Source organism: Mesoplodon densirostris, chromosome 9 (genome assembly GCF_025265405.1).
Source record: "Mesoplodon densirostris isolate mMesDen1 chromosome 9, mMesDen1 primary haplotype, whole genome shotgun sequence".
NCBI lineage: Eukaryota > Metazoa > Chordata > Mammalia > Artiodactyla > Ziphiidae > Mesoplodon > Mesoplodon densirostris.
In genome coordinates this window covers 106,246,010-106,262,492 of record NC_082669.1, presented here as the reverse complement: position 1 = coordinate 106,262,492, position 16,483 = coordinate 106,246,010, and the positions used below count along the sequence as shown (strand labels likewise).

General features: G+C 44.7%; 1 protein-coding gene across 1 annotated transcript in view; it reads right to left on the bottom strand.

Moving 5' to 3' along the window:
• Nucleotides 1–16,483, bottom strand: part of CNTNAP2 (contactin associated protein 2) — a 1,481,544-nt gene that overhangs the window by 174,441 nt on the left and 1,290,620 nt on the right. Inside the window, exon 21 of the mRNA XM_060107754.1 lies at nt 2,168–2,404. Within this exon, the coding sequence (XP_059963737.1) occupies nt 2,168–2,404 (237 nt within the window). The remainder of the gene's footprint in view (nt 1–2,167; nt 2,405–16,483) is intronic.

The following is a 16,483-nucleotide window of genomic DNA, read 5'->3' as shown; positions in this document are numbered from 1 at the left end:
TTTATTTTAATGACATTTTGGCTTAATCCTTATTGATTTCTTTTCCCTCAATGAGTCCCTCAAATTTTTCTAGCTTTAAATCTGAATTCATAAAAAATGCAGTATTTGGAGTATGAAAAAGCCAAATTTTCATTAGCAATTGAGGACAGCCTGGCAATAATTAGAGAGAAACTGACTGTCCGTGCTTTGCAAATGCACCGAGTGTTCTAGAGGTCTCTAAGCAGGGCAGTGGAGAACTCTGGGTCCAGCATCAGAAACCTGGGTTCAGGAACCCCAGTTGGGCCATCACCAGCTGAGTGTGCAAATCACCGAATCTCTCTGCACTCCAATCTACCACCTGCAGGAAGAGGGTAAGAATGGACTCTACCTTACAGAGTGTGTGCTCTTGGGAATGAATGCATGTGAAACACTTAGCACAGCTTCGGGCAGCCTTACACGGTAGCCATTAATACGGAAACGATTAGTCAAACCCCCTGCGCGTGACAAAGGCCCACAGACACACGCGTGGGTGCTCGCAGGGGCCGGTGCAGGCCTGGGGCCCTGAGTTACTGGATAGAACTGGGACCAGAGTTTAACGTGGCAGTGGCTTGAGGAGCAGACAATACAGCATCTCCCGAGGGATGTTCCTGACATTCTTGACAAGCTAGAGGTGAGAACCAGCCTCCCTGCCCACTGAGGAGAGGTTGGGACATGAGGGTGGAGAACATCAATGGATTAAACAGCTATTTCATCTGATGCAGGAGAAACTTAACACGTGAACTTCCAGAGAGCAGGGGTGTATGTACACTTTTCTACTTCCTTGCTTCCTGATTTAATTGTTTTTTCCTGATGAGAACAGTGACAGGATCATTGACAGCATTTGACACGTGTAGAGGAGTATTACCCAGGAGAAACAAATCAACTACCCAAACAAAGAAAGATACTTTGTGCTCACATTATTGCTTTTTTTTCCCTATCCATCTTTTTTACAGAGCTAAACTGATATTGTACAGTCAAGGCTGTATCATGCCTTTTTTTGGTTTTATATAATATTACACAAAATTTTCTCCATGTCATTAATTATTCTTCATAAATATTATTCTTAATGGATACACGATATTCCATAAAATGGTGAGTCCCTCTTTTACTAACCATTTTCCTAAAATTTAACTTTTAGGTCCTTTCCAATTCTTATTTTCATAAATAACATTATAAACTATGATGAACATCTCCATGCTGAACCTTTGTCTGATTTTCGGCTTCTTTCTTCAGAAATAATTTCTGAAAGGGAAAATCCTAAGGAACGCTTTTTTCCCACCCATCTTTAAACCAACAGCGCACTGCCCAGAGAAGTTTAAGAATTTACTATTTTATTAACACTCAAGCTGAATTGGGTTAATAATAATAATTTTTAGTTCCCACAGAAGAAAATCTTGACCTTTTAAGATGCTACGACACTGAAATAGCTGTCAAAAAAGGCTGCAGGACCTACCAGAGAATGGACTTGAGGATACGGGGAGGGGGAAGGGTAAGCTGGGACAAAGTGAGAGAGTGGCATGGACATATATACACTACCAAATACAAAATAGATAGCTAGTGGGAAGCAGCCGCATAGCACAGGGAGATCAGCTCAGTGCTTTGTGACCACCTAGAGAGGTGGGATAGGGAGGGTGGGAGGGAGGGAGATGCAAGAGGGAGGAGATACGGGGATATATGTATATGTATAACTGATTCACTTTGTTATAAAGCAGGAACTAACACACCATTGTAAAGCAATTATACTCCAATAAAGATGTTAAAAAAAAAAAAAGGCTGCAGAGCTTCAATCACTAAACAGCAAGACCACGAGAGAGGGAGCCTCTGTGTCTCCAACCTGTACAGTCTCACTGGGAAATGAGAGAGATTTGCCCCTTGATAAACCTAAATATTTTTATTTGTAAAAAAGAGATCTTAAAACTCCAAGTATCACAGAACTCAAGTTTTCAGAGAGGAAATGGCCTCAATGTTTGGCATGTTTATATGCTTTAGGACTGCTGAGATTTGTCTGAAAGATCACAAGTCCATTTGTATATTCTAAAATAGGATGCCTATTTTAGTCACACTGACGCTCCTGGCTCAGTGTATATTTGGAGATGGTCCCCGACATCACAACACTGAAGGGCGGAAGGCTAGGTGTCCTCGTCCTTACCGGTGGGTTTGACGAGAACTGCCAGGAAGTCGGTGGTGAAGGAGCTGACGTACAGGAGGATGCAGGGTGCCCTGGTGGTGCTGAAGCTGAAGCGGATCTCCTCGCGGGCCAGGTCTGGGGTCCCATTCTGCGGGTCCGGGGAGTTCTCCGACCTGCCGCCCGATTCCTTAGCACTGGACCCGGGCGCCTGGAAGTTATACCGCAGCCACATCCCCTCTTCAAAAAATGCACCCACATCTGTTGAGAAGGAAAGAGAAAATGGAAAGGTGAGAAGTCCGAGGCTAATACCACCAACCATTTAACCTGGGTAGACGGTGAGCTTAGTCGTGGCTGCTAAGGCTGTTCCTGGAGGGTGGACCAACTCCAGGAAGGGAACGTCTATATGCAGATGGACGTTGTTTCATCAACACGGATATGCTACCAAAACCAAAAAAGCAGTGTAACAGAGTATAGCAGTCTGTCAACTTAAAACGTAGTAGCTAACTTAAGAAACGTTAACTCACACCAGAAAAAGTCTCACGTTTAGTACTTAGACCAAATAACTAATTTCTGTTGAAGAGAGATGCTGAGAATAAAGGCAGTGGCAGTGTTAGGGAACTGTTGACCGACACCACCCGCCTCGGCCAGACCCGCTTCCCTGAGCTGTCTCACAACAGGAGGTCCGGATAAGGAACACGGTGCTGTGGAAAACTAGCCGGAGGAGACGACCAACTTCTTAGAATCCTTCGCGCTGGAATCCCTCTTGGCTGAGCGATGCGCACGCCATCAGGAAGGACCCTGAGTCAGATGGGCCAAGCAAGATGACTGGCCAGAGACAACCCGGAAACTAACCCATCACCATAAAATCTGAGACCGCGAGCCATTTGGCAGAGCAGTTCTCTGGGGTCCCCTGACCCCGCTGCTCTCTGCCCGGGCGCCCCTTCCCAATAAAGTCTCTTGCTTTGTTGGTACACGTGTCTCCTTGGACAGTTCATTTCTGAGTGTCAGACAAGAGCCCGCTCTCGGGTCCTGGAAGGGGTCTCCCTTCCTGCCACAGCATCACATGAACCACTAATTCAAGGAACTCACGGGCATCTTCTGAGAGATGGGAGTTGCTCTGGATGTTCACCCAGGAAAGCCCTTGATGAAACCCTGATGAAGTCCTGGGAGACTCTGGGTATAGTCTTCAAAAATCACAAGACACGAAGATAGAGGGAATTGGGTTCAAATTCGGTGCTGCCCTTAATTGGTTATGCGGCCTTAGAAGTGCTTAGCCAGCTTCTCTAGGCCTCAGTATTTTATATGCGAAAGAGAGGTAATAACAGTGAGAATTACAAAAGATAATTAAAGTAATTAGGACATAATAAATAGTACCTATTATTATTATTAAGAAATGAGAAGAGGAGGGGGAAAGCTTCGGAGTAGCGGAGGAGAGCACAGCAACAGGGGTGTGGAGGGCAAAGCGGAGAGATTCCGGCACAGAGGATCGGTGCCCTCAGGCACACACCAGCCCGAGAGGCTTGTCTGCTCTGCCGCCGTGGCGGGCGGGGCTGGGAGCTGAGGCTTGGGTATCGGCTTTCAGTCGGAGCGCAGGGAGAGGACTGGGGCTGGCGGCAGGAAGAGAGCCTGAAGGGGTTAGTGCACCACGGCTAGCCCGGAGGGAGTCCGGGGAAAGGGTCTGGAGTTGCTGAAGAGGCAAGAGTCTTTTTTCACTTTCACTTTCGTTTCCTGGTGTGCGAGAAGAGGGCATTAAAAGGGCTGCTTAGGGAAGCGCCGGAGACAGGCGCGAGCCGCGGGTAAGGCGTGGACCTCGGAGACGGGCGTGGGCCGCCGCCGCCCACCGTCCGCCGCCCACCGTCCGCCGCCGCCCGCCGCCGCCGCGGCCCGCTGTCGCCGCGGCCCGCCGCCGCCGCCGCCGCCGCCGCCGCCGCGGCCCGCCGCCGCCGCCGCCTGCTGCCGCCCGCCGCCGCCGCAGCCGCGGGGCCTGTGTGCGAGCGCGGGTCACTGTCCGCCCCGCCTTCCGGGGGACCTGTGCACCCCGCCACTGCCGGGGTCCCGAGACCCGGGGACGGCTTTCCCGGGAAAGCGCACGGAGCGCCACGGGCTGCTGCAACGTCACGCCGGCCTCTGCCGCCGCAGGCCCGCCCCACACTGCGCGCCCCTCCCTCCCCTCTGCATGAGTGAGCCAGAGCCCCCGAATCAGCGGCTCCTTTAAACCCGTCCTGTCTGATAGAAGAACGGACGCCCTCCGGCGACCTACGCACAGAGGCGGGGCCAGGTCCAAGGCTGAGACCCGGGAGCTGTGAGAGCAGAGTCAGGGAAATCTCTCTGTGCAGCCTCGGAGGCAGCGGATTAAAGCTCCACGGTCCATTTGATGTGCCCTGCGTCTGTGGAGTGCATGAATGGACAGCGAATCATCCCAAATTGAGGAAGTGGACTTTGAGGACAAGATTTAAGACTTTCCCCCCTTTTCCTCTTTTTACAACGAATTATCCCAAAGTAAGGAGGTGGACTTAGAGAGCAAGATTTCAGACTTCTTGCCCTTATCCTCTTTTTACAACGAATTATCCCAAATTGAGGAGGTGGGCTTGGAGAGCAAGATTTTTTATTTTTCCCCCTGCTCTCTTTTTGTGAATGTGTATGTGTAATCTTCTGTGTAAGATTCTCTCTGTATAGCTTTGCTTCCACCATATGTCCCAGGGTTCTATCGGTCCGTTTTTTTGTTTGTTTGTTTTTGTTTTTTGTTTTTTTTTCAATAATTACTTTCTAATTTTAATAACGCTACTATATTTCATACTTTATTCTATTTTACTTTACCTGCTCTTTCTTTTTTTCCTACCTTCCCTTCCTCCCTCCCTCCCTCTGCTCTTCCTTTCCTTCTTTTTCTTTCCTCCCTCCCTCCCACCCTTCTTCTTTCCACTTTCTTTTTCTTTCCTTCCTCCCTCCCTCCCTCCTGTCTTTCTTTCTTTCTTTCCTTCCTCCCTCCCTCCCTGCCTTCTTCCATTCACTCTTCCTTTTGCTTTCATTGCTCCCTCCCTCCCTCCTTTCTTTCCTTCCTTCTTTCCATCCTTCCTCACTCGCTCCCTCCTTTCTTTCTTCCTTCCTTCCTTCCTTTCTTCCCTTCTTCCTTTCTTTCCCTCTCTCTTTCTTTCTTCTACTAATTCTTTCTTTCTGCTTTTTCTCCGTGTTATTCTGAGCTGGGTGGATGAAAGGCTCTTGGTGCTGCAGCCAGGAGCCAGTGCTGTGCCTCTGAAGTGGGAGAGCCAACTTCAGGACACGGGTCCACAAGAGACCTCCCAGCTCCACATAATATCAAGCAGCGAAAATCTCCCAGAGATCTCCATCCCAACACCAGCACCCAGCTTCAGTCAACGACCAGCAAGCTACAGTGCTGGTCACCCTATGCCAAGCAACTAGCAAGGCAGGAACATAACCCCACCCATTAGCAGAGAAGCTACCTAAAAACATAATAAGGCCATAGGCACCCCAAAACACACCACCAGACGTGGACCTGTCCACCAGAAAGACAAGATCGAGCCTCAACCACCAGAACACAGGCATTAGTCCCCCCCACCAGGAAGCCTATACAACCTACTGAAACAACCTTAGCCACTGGGGTCAGACACGAAAAACAACGGGAACTACGAATCTGCAGCCTGCAAAAAGGAGACCCCAAACACAGTAACATAAGCAAAATGAGAAGACAGAAAAACACACAGCAGGTGAAGGAGCAAGATAAAAACCTACCAGATCTAACAAATGAAGAGGTAATAGGCAGTCTACCTGAAAAAGAATTCAGAATAATGATGGTAAAGATGATCCAAAATCTTGGAAATAGAATAGACAAAATGCAAGAAACAGTTAACAAGGACCTAGAAGAACTAAAGATGAATCAAGCATCGATTAAAAACACAATACATGAAATAAAAAATACTCTAGATGGGATCAATAGCAGAATAACTGAGGCAGAAGAACGGATAAGTGAGGTGGAAGATAAAATAGTGGAAATAACTGATGCAGAGCAAAATAAAGAAAAAAGAATGAAAAGAACAGAGGACAGTCTCAGAGACCTCTGGGACAACATTAAACGCACCAACATTCGAATTATAGGGGTTCCAGAAGAAGAAGAGAAAAAGAAAGGGACTGAGAAAATATTTGAAGAGATTATAGTTGAAAACTTCCCCAATATGGGAAAGGAAATAGTTAATCAAGTCCAGGAGGCACAGAGAGTCCCATACAGAATAAATCCAAGGAGAAATACACCAAGACACATATTAATCAAACTGTCAAAAATTAAACACAAAGAAATCATATTAAAAGCAGCAAGGGAAAAACAACAAATAACACACAAGGGAATCCCCATCAGGTTAACAGCTGATCTCTCAGCAGAAACTCTACAAGCCAGAAGGGAGTGGCAGGACATAATTAAAGTGATGAAGGAGAGAAACCTGCAGCCAAGATTACTCTACCCAGCAAGGATCTCATTCAGATTTGATGGAGAAATTAAAACCTTTACAGACAAGCAAAAGCTGAGAGAGTTCAGCACCACCAAACCAGCTTTACAACAAATGCTAAAGGAACTTCTCTAGGCAAGAAACACAACAGAAGGAATATACCTACAATAACGAACCCAAAGCAATTAAGGAAATGGGAATAGGAACATACATATCAATAATTACCTTAAATGTAAATGGACTAAATGCTCCCACCAAAAGACACAGAGTGGCTGAATGGATACAAAAACAAGACCCATATATATGCTGTCTACAAGAGACCCACTTCAGACCTAAAGACACATACAGATTGAAAGTAAGGGGATGGAAAAAGATATTCCATGCAAATGGAAATCAAAAGAAAGCTGGAGTAGCAATTCTTATATCAGACAAAATAGACTTTAAAATAAAGACTATTAGAAGAGACAAAGAAGGACACTACATAATGATCAAGGGATCGATCCAAGAAGAAGATATAACAATTGTAAATATTTATGCACCCAACATAGGAGCACCTCAATACATAAGGCAAATACTAACAGCCATAAAAGGGGAAATCGACAGTAAAACAATCATAGTAGGGGACTTTAACACCCCACTTTCACCAATGGACAGATCGTCCAAAATGAAAATAAATAAGGAAACACAAGCTTTAAATGATACATTAAACAAGATGGACTTAGTTGATATTTATAGGACATTTCATCCAAAAACAACAGAATACACATTTTTCTCAAGTGCTCATGGAACATTCTCCAGGATAGATCATATCTTGGGTCACAAATCAAGCCTTGGTAAATTTAAGAAAATTGAAATTGTATCAAGTATCTTTTCCGACCACAATGCTATGAGACTAGACATCAATTACAGGAAAAGATCTGTAAAAAATACAAACACATGGAGGCTAAACAATACACTACTCAATAACGAAGTGATCACTGAAGAAATCAGAGAGGAAATTAAAAAATACCTAGAAACAAATGACAATGGAGACACGACAACCCAAAACCTATGGGATGCAGCAAAAGCAGTTCTAAGGGGGAAGTTTATAGCAATACAATCCCACCTTAAGAAACAGGAAACATTTCGAGTAAACAACCTGACCCTGCACCTAAAGCAATTAGAGAAAGAAGAACAAAAAACCCCCAAAGCTAGCAGAAGGAAAGAAATCATAAAGATCAGATCAGAAATAAATGAAAAAGAAATGAAGGAAACGATAGCAAAGATCAACCAAACTAAAAGCTGGTTCTTTGAGAAGATAAACAAAATTGACAAACCATTAGCCAGACTCATCAAGAAAAGAAGGGAGAAGACTCAAATCAATAGAATTAGAAATGAAAAAGGAGAAGTAACAACTGACACTGCAGAAATACAAAAGATCATGAGAGATTACTACAAGCAACTCTATGCCAATAAAATGGACAACCTGGAAGAAATGGACACATTCTTAGAAATGCACAACCTGCCAAGACTGACTCAGGAAGAAATAGAAAATATGAATAGACCAATCACAAGCACTGAAATTGAAACTGTGATTAAAAATCTTCCATCAAACAAAAGCCCAGGACCAGATGGCTTCACAGGCGAATTCTATCAAACATTTAGAGAAGAGCTAACACCCATCCTTCTCAAACTCTTCCAAACAATTTCAGAGGAAGGAACACTCCCAAACTCATTCTACGAGGCCACCATCACCTTGATACCAAAACCAGACAAGGATGTCACAAAGAAAGAAAACTACAGGCCAATATCACTGATTAACATAGATGCAAAAATCCTCAACAAAATACTAGCAAACAGAATCCAACAGCACATTAAAAGTATCATACACCATGATCAAGTGGGGTTTATTCCAGGAATGCAAGGATTCTTCAATATACGCAAATCAATCAATGTGATACACCATATTAACAAACTGAAGGAGAAAAACCATATGATCATCTCAATAGATGCAGAGAAAGCTTTCGACAAAATTCAACACCCATTTATGATAAAAACCCTGCAGAAAGTAGGCATAGAGGGATCTTTCCTCAACATAATAAAGGCCATATATGACAAACCCACAGCCAACATTGTCCTCAATGGTGAAAAACTGAAACCATTTCCACTAAGATCAGGAACAAGACAAGGTTGCCCACTCTCACCACTCTTATTCAACCTAGTTTTGGAAGTTTTAGCCACAGCAATCAGAGAAGAAAAGGAAATAAAAGGAATCCAAATTGGAAAAGAAGAAGTAAAGCTGTCATTGTTTGCAGATGACATGATACTATACATAGAGAATCCTAAAGATGCTACCGAAAAACTACTAGAGCTAATCAATGAATTTGGTAAAGTAGCAGGATACAAAATTAATGTACAGAAATCTCTGGCATTCCTGTACACTAATGATGAAAAATCTGAAAATGAAATCAAGAAAACACTCCCATTTACCATTGCAACAAAAAGAATAAAATATCTAGGAATAAACCTACCTAAGGAGACAAAAGACCTGTATGCAGAAAATTATAAGACACTGATGAAAGAAATTAAAGATGATACAAACAGATGGAGAGATATACCATGCTCCTGGATTGGAAGAATCAATATTGTGAAAATGACTCTACTACCCAAAGCAATCTACAGATTCAATGCAATCCCTATCAAACTACCACTGGCATTTTTCACAGAACTAGAACAAAAAATTTCAAAATTTGTTTGGAAAAACAAAAGACCCCGAATAGCCAAAGCAATCTTGAGAACGAAAAAAGGAGCTGGAGGAATCAGGCTCCCTGACTTCAGACTATACTACAAAGCTACAGTAATTAAGACAGTGTGGTACTGGCATAAAAACAGAAAGATAGATCAGTGGATCAGGATAGAAAGCCCAGAGATAAACCCACACACATATGGCCAACTTATCTTTGATAAAGGAGGCAGGAATGTACAGTGGAGAAAGGACAGCCTCTTCAATAAGTGGTGCTGGGAAAACTGGATAGGGACATGTAAAAGTATGAGATTAGATCATTCCCTAACACCATACACAAAAATAAGCTCAAAATGGATTAAAGACTTAAATGTAAGGCCAGAAACAATCAAACTCTTAGAGGAAAACATAGGTAGAACACTCTATGACATAAATCACAGCAAGATCCTTTTGGACCCACCTCCTAGAGAAATGGAAATAAAAACAAAGATAAACACATGGGACCTAATGAAACTTCAAAGCTTTTGCACAGCAAAGGAAACCATAAACAAGACCAAAAGACAACCCTCAGAATGGGAGAAAATATTTGCAAATGAAGCGACTGACAAAGGATTAATCTCCAAAATTTATAAACAGCTCATGCAGCTCAATAGCAAAAAAACAAACAACCCAATCCAAAAATGGGCAGAAGACTTAAATAGGCATTTCTCCAAAGAAGATATACAGACTGCCAACAAACACATGAAAGAATGCTCAACATCATTAATCATTAGAGAAATGCAGATCAAAACTACAATGAGATATCATCTCACACCAGTCAGAATGGCCATCATCAAGAAATCTAGAAACAATAAATGCTGGAGAGGGTGTGGAGAAAAGGGAACACTCTTGCACTGCTGGTGGGAATGTGAATTGGTACAGCCACTATGGAGAACAGTATGGAGGTTCCTTAAAAAACTAAAAATAGAACTACCATATGATCCAGCAATCCCACTACTAGGCATATACCCTGAGAAAACCATAATTCAAAAAGAGACATGTACCAAAATGTTCATTGCAGCTCTATTCACAATAGCCCGGAGCTGGAAACAACCTAAGTGTCCATCATCGGATGAATGGATAAAGAAGATGTGGCACATATATACAATGGAATATTACTCAGCCATAAAAAGAAACGAAACTGAGCTATTTGTAATGAGGTGGATAGACCTAGAGTCTGTCATACAGAGTGAAGTAAGTCAGAAAGAGAAAGACAAATACCGTATGCTAACACATATATATGGAATATAAGAAAAAAAATGTCATGAAGAACCTAGGGGTAAAACGGGAATAAAGACACAGACCTACTTGAGAATGGACTTGAGGATATGGGGAGGGGGAAGGGTAAGCTGTGACAAAGCGAAAGAGAGGCATGGACATATATACACTACCAAACGTAGGGTAGATAGATAGTGGGAAGCAGCCGCAGAGCACAGGGAGATCAGCTCGGTGTTTTGTGACTGCCTGGAGGGGAGGGATGGGGAGGGTGGGAGGGAGGGAGATGCATGAGGGAGGGGATGTGGGAACAGATGTATATGTATGACTGATTCACTTTGTTATAAAGCAGAAACTAATAAAAACAATGGAAAAAAAAAAAAAAAAAAAAAAAGAAATGAGAAGAAAGGTCACCCATCCTTCAACAGTTTTTTCCTGTGGCCTAATCAATGCTAATTAGTTTTTAATCATTGCCTGGCAGATAAGCTCCTGCTACAGTTTCTCCATTGTTTGCTCCATGTTCTAAAATCACCTCCTGACTCCCTGTGAAAGGCTGGGGCACGCTAGCAAGGTTTGCTTGGCCTTCACAGTTAACTGTTTCATTGCCTTCTGCACGTGCCCTTGAAAGCGTTTCTCAAACTTCTTTGCCCGTGGAACCCGTTACTCTCGTAAGACTTGACATCCCACTAAACTAACATTACACAGAAAGTATTTTGTGAAACATCCGCTCTACATTATAATGAATAGAGAGGACCAATTGTAAGAGGATTCTTTCCTCTGGGAATTCTGAAGTTTGTTCTTGTTAGAGTCAGCAGCTCAGTGTGGTGACTCCGGGTCTGCAGTCAGACACCTGTGGCTATAACCAAGCCTGTTAACTTGGTCAGTGGCTTGAAACTCTCTAAGCTTCAGCTTCCCTCTCTGGAACCTGGGGCCTCAGGTTGTCGTGAGGGTTAAAGAACCCATGGATGATACTTAGCCTGGTGCCTGGAATGTACGGTAAGTGTCCAAAAAAGATTACTTAGTCATATTACAAAGACAGGTTACCACCTTCTACTGAGGGCTGCAGATGCCACCCTGACCCCCACCTCACACGATCACACACGTGCAACACTCCACCTGGCACTGCTGCAGAGGCTGCCACGTCCTGCTTCCCACTGAGCTGTGGTGAAGAGGTCAGTTAACTACAAGCTCTCAACTGTGGGCAGTACTGTTCTCCTTCTGGCCCCCCACCCAAGGGCTTTTGCAAGTGTGTGTGTGTGTGTGTGTGTGTGTGTGTGCGCGCGCGCGCGCATACATGGAGGGTACTATTGGCATTTGGTGGGTGGGGGTGAAGCCTGCTGAGTGTCTTGTGACATGTGGGACTGTCTCATACAATTAAGAATTGTCCTGCTCAAAATGCCTAGTGTCTTCGCCAGGAAACACAGGATTAAACAGACACTTAATCCATGCTAGTCACTGCACGACTCACCAGGATGTAAAGATGCAGCAAATGCATCAACACCCTTAAAGAGTCTTCTGTCTGAAACTGAGCAGGACCCTGTGGGGCTCCTGGCACAAAAGCCTTTCTGTGTCCCCTTCCTTGGGTTCCAAAGTGCAGGTTCAAACAATTGCTGATCAGGGAAGGGAGGGGATACAGAGACCAGGGAGGAGCCGTCAAGAAACAATAGTGCAGGCTTGGGACAGGGTCCTGGGTCCCCCTCGAGGGATACACATAACAATATCTTTGCTCTCTTCTGCAGAATCAAGGCCGCCACCAAATGGAAGATGTAACTACCTGATGATGCCCACTTCATTCCAGAGAAGGTCACAGCTTGCCCATCATCACCTGACACCAGGTGATCTCTGGACTGTAGGAATGCGGGCCCTGCATGCACCCTCATCCTTATCAGCAACCCTGCCCCTTGACTGTGAAACTCCTCACAAACCCCCCCTGGGTTGGGACACACTGTTTTGAGGGCATTAGCCCACTGTGGCCCCCTTTGCCTGGCAAAGCAATAAAGCTATTCTTTTCTACTTCACTCAAAACTCTGTCTCTGAGATTTAATTCGGTGTAGGGGTACAGAGGCCAGATCCAGCTTCACATCCAGTGGCAGGTGTAGAGGAGACACACTGACACTTTGAACACAGTGTGGTGAGAGTTATGGTGGTTTACTTGGCAGGTTATGTGAGAAGAACCCCCCTCTTACTGCCCAGAGGATGCTGAGCTGACTTTTCCACTCTCTCAGCAAAGAGAGTGGAACTGATCACCAGCTGCATGCCAGGCACTATGCCGGGTGCTGAGGTTACAATCCTTGTTCTCAAGGTGCTCTTGATCTAGAGGAGAATTTAGGCTAACAGACATCATCAGAAGGCAGTGTGCTCAGTACAGGATCAGGTTTACATAAGGGGCACTTGGAACAACAGGGGTACCAGACCTGTCTCCAGGACTCCAGGAAGACTTCCCAAGTGAAAAGACACTGAAGTCGGAGCCCAAAGAGCCAGAGGCGGGTCGCTATGTAAAGGTGAAGATGAAGACAAGCCACTTTCTAGCTGAGGGCGCAGCGTGCAAACAAACTTAGGGGCCAGAGAGTCTGCAATGTGAGCATCGTGCCCCCAGGTGAAATTCACATGCTTTTTTTTTTTTTTTTAAACAATACCAGTTGTTCACACAAGACTCACTAGGCTCCCACTACTGCTGGGAAAACAGTGAAGGAGACAGAGGTGATCCTTACCCTCAGTAGTTCAGATCCTAGTGGGGCAGACGGACGTTACTAGGACTGGCTGATGTGACAACGTCTAGCAGCTGGTGTGGCGGGGGGGCATTCGGGGAGAGCAGGCAGGCCGCCCAGAGCACAGACACCAAGGGGTATGTTTTGCCAGCAGAGAGGTTCTACCAGAGGATGCAGGGGTCAGCATCTGGGAACAGGTTTGGGCCAAGCAGGAGAGAAGAGGTAGACCTGGGGCCTGGAGAGAGGGAGGGAGGAAGGCTAGAGATCAAGGCTGGAGGGTTTGAACAAGCCAGAGGCGAGCAGACAGGGCTGATGCACAGGGAGAGAAAAAACGTATCGGGCCCTTGAAACTCAAGACTGAGGAGCACAGCACCTGGGCCTGGTAGGGGTGGGGGTTCTGACCAGCAGAGGCTGAGGAAGCAGGTAAAGCCAAGGAGACCACAAGCACCTGAGCCACAGATGCAGCGCATCGCCGGTGAGGTCCTAAGCTCCCTTGGGCCAGGCTCTCCCCAGGTATTCTGCTCCCACAGAGAGGGCAGAACTGAGTCCCTGACAGCACTTCTCAACAGGCCTGGGAGTCTGTTAAAATGCTGGTGCTCAGGCCCAGCCCCAGATTTTAGCTCAGAGGGTCTCACTCAGAGGGTCTTGAGAATCAGCACGTGTAAGAGGCGATGCTTAGGGACACAAGAGTCTGAGGTCCTGGGAGCTGGAACTGAGGCAGGATAGTGCGCTCGGTGGGGCTGCTGGGCGGTCCTGTCTGAGTGAGAACTTAACACTTTTCTCAGATAAACTGGCGACAATCTTTCCAAGGCAGATCATAAAGGGAAATTTGGAAAGCTAGGGATTTTGGATAAACAAATAAAAAATATGCCATAGAGAATACTTTTGGTGTATTTCAGAGTCATCCATAGTTAAGAAGCTTTAAGGATTCATGCCAGTTTTGGAGGAAGGGATATACCATGCTTAAAAGTGTTGCTCTGAAACCACATCGTAACCCAACTGTCAAAGCGGGGCCTGAGAGTGCTGTGAGCCATTTAAGGTTCCAAGTGGCAGAATTACAGCTGTTATTTCATTGTTTCAGATCTTTTTAAGGAAATGCCACATCAGAGTACTGTGATTTCATTTAGGAAGATAATATTCCCATCCCTTCTGAATGAATAATTAAAATAATGCTTACTTCACCAGCCCCAAATAACATCTTTTCCCCCATTAAATGATCAAAGAGTTGATTTAGAATGCTTGATTTAAGGTTTTATACTAATATGAGATAGTTTAATTTTTGATATTAATTTTTTTTGGATAAAAAAATGATAAATTTTGGGTCTAGTTATTCTAAGATATATTATGAAGGAGATTTGTTGAGTTATGTGTCTCAGAATTTTGAAATACATTATGCCAGACTTAGGATCATAAAGATCACAGGGGTCTTGAAGCAGACAAGTAATCTTGTCTTAACCATTTCTTGGTCTTCAAAACGGATCATATGTAAATTACCCCTGATTGTGGAAAGTGAGTTTGGAAATGTTTGAAATAAAATCCACAAACCATACATCCAAGAAAAATACCACAGAGGTATGCTCCCTTTTGTCTAACCAAATCCCTGATGCTCACAGTAGAAAAACAAACAGCTGGCACCCACCCCTGTAATTAAATTGCTCCTCATCTTTTTCTCCTCCAAGTTCTATAATTCTATTCCTTTTGTCTTTTCACTTAGTATATGTTTTGCAACCTATATTTTTTAAATAGACACGATTCTTTCTGTTCTCTAACTTCCCCCTGAGGACCCAGAATTGAAAGTCCCCAACTCACAGATGGGTTCTTTCCCAAAAGTTTATTTTAAAATCAGTAACTTGCAACTTGGAACTATTTTCCCATAGAAACAAAGCTTTAAATGATGGTTGGTTTGCCAGGAGAGTCTACAAACGCTGAATCACTCTGGATGGGTAATAAAAGATAATTGAAGAGTGCCACTGTGTATTAGTAATTAAAGCAGAAACAGGGCCTCCCTGGTGGTGCAAGTGGTTGAGAGTCCGCCTGCCGATGCAGGGGATACGGGTTCGTGCCCCGGTCTGGGAGGATCCCATATGCCGCGGAGCGGCTGGGCCCGTGAGCCATGGCCGCTGAGCTTGTGCGTCCGGAGCCTGCGCGTCCGGAGCCTGTGCTCTGCAACGGGGGAGGCCACAACAGTGAGAGGCCCGCATACCACAAAAAAAAAAAAAAAAAAAAAAAAAAAGCAGAAACAACAGCAACAACAAATGTTAAGGTGTACTGTGAATGTGAGAACCCCAGGGAACCATGTTCCCACAAGGCTTTCATCTAACTTATCCAGGAGTGTGCTGGTAAATGTTACACAGCTGGCTCTCCTGGGGGGAAACCCTGATTTGTGGTGTCCGCCTATTCCCATGGTGTAAACACTCCCACCTTGGCTGATTTCAAGCTGCCAATGTGGCATCACTAAGAGATGATGGAGTTGGGAAGAGATGTTCACAGTTGGTCTATCAGCCTGTGTGAACTGCCTTCACCCACTGTCACTGACCCAGTCATTCAAGCAAACCACCTTTACTGAGCCCCCATCTTGGCAGGTCTGTTAGGCTGCTCAGGCTGTTATAACATATTACCATAACTGGGTGTTGTAAACAACAGAAATCTATCCTCACAGCTCTGGAGGCTGTAAATCCAAGATCGAGGCGCTGGCTGGTTCAGTTCCTGGTGAGAGGTCCCTTCCTGGCTTGCAGACACATTTTCTTGCCATGTGCGCACATGGCAGAGAGAGAGAGCTAGCTCTCTGGTTTCTACTTCTGAGGGCACTAATCCCATTATAAGGGCCCCACCTCATGACCTCATCTAAGCCTAGTTATAGTCATCCCTCGGTATCCATGGGGGGTTGCTTCCAGGACCCCCCTCGGATACCAAAATCCTTGGATGCTCAAGTCGCTTATATAAAATGGCATTGTATTTGTATATAACCTACATACATATTCCTGAAAACTTTACATCATCTCTAGATTACTTATAATGCCTAGTATAATATAAATATTATGTAAATAGTTGCTGGTGCAAGGCAAATTCAAGTTTTGCTTTTTGGAAATTTTTGGAGTTTTTTTTTTTTCTAATATTTCGGATCCATGTTTGGTTGAATCTATGACTGTGGAACCTACAGGCATGAATGCTGACTGTACCACCAAAGGCTCCACCTCCA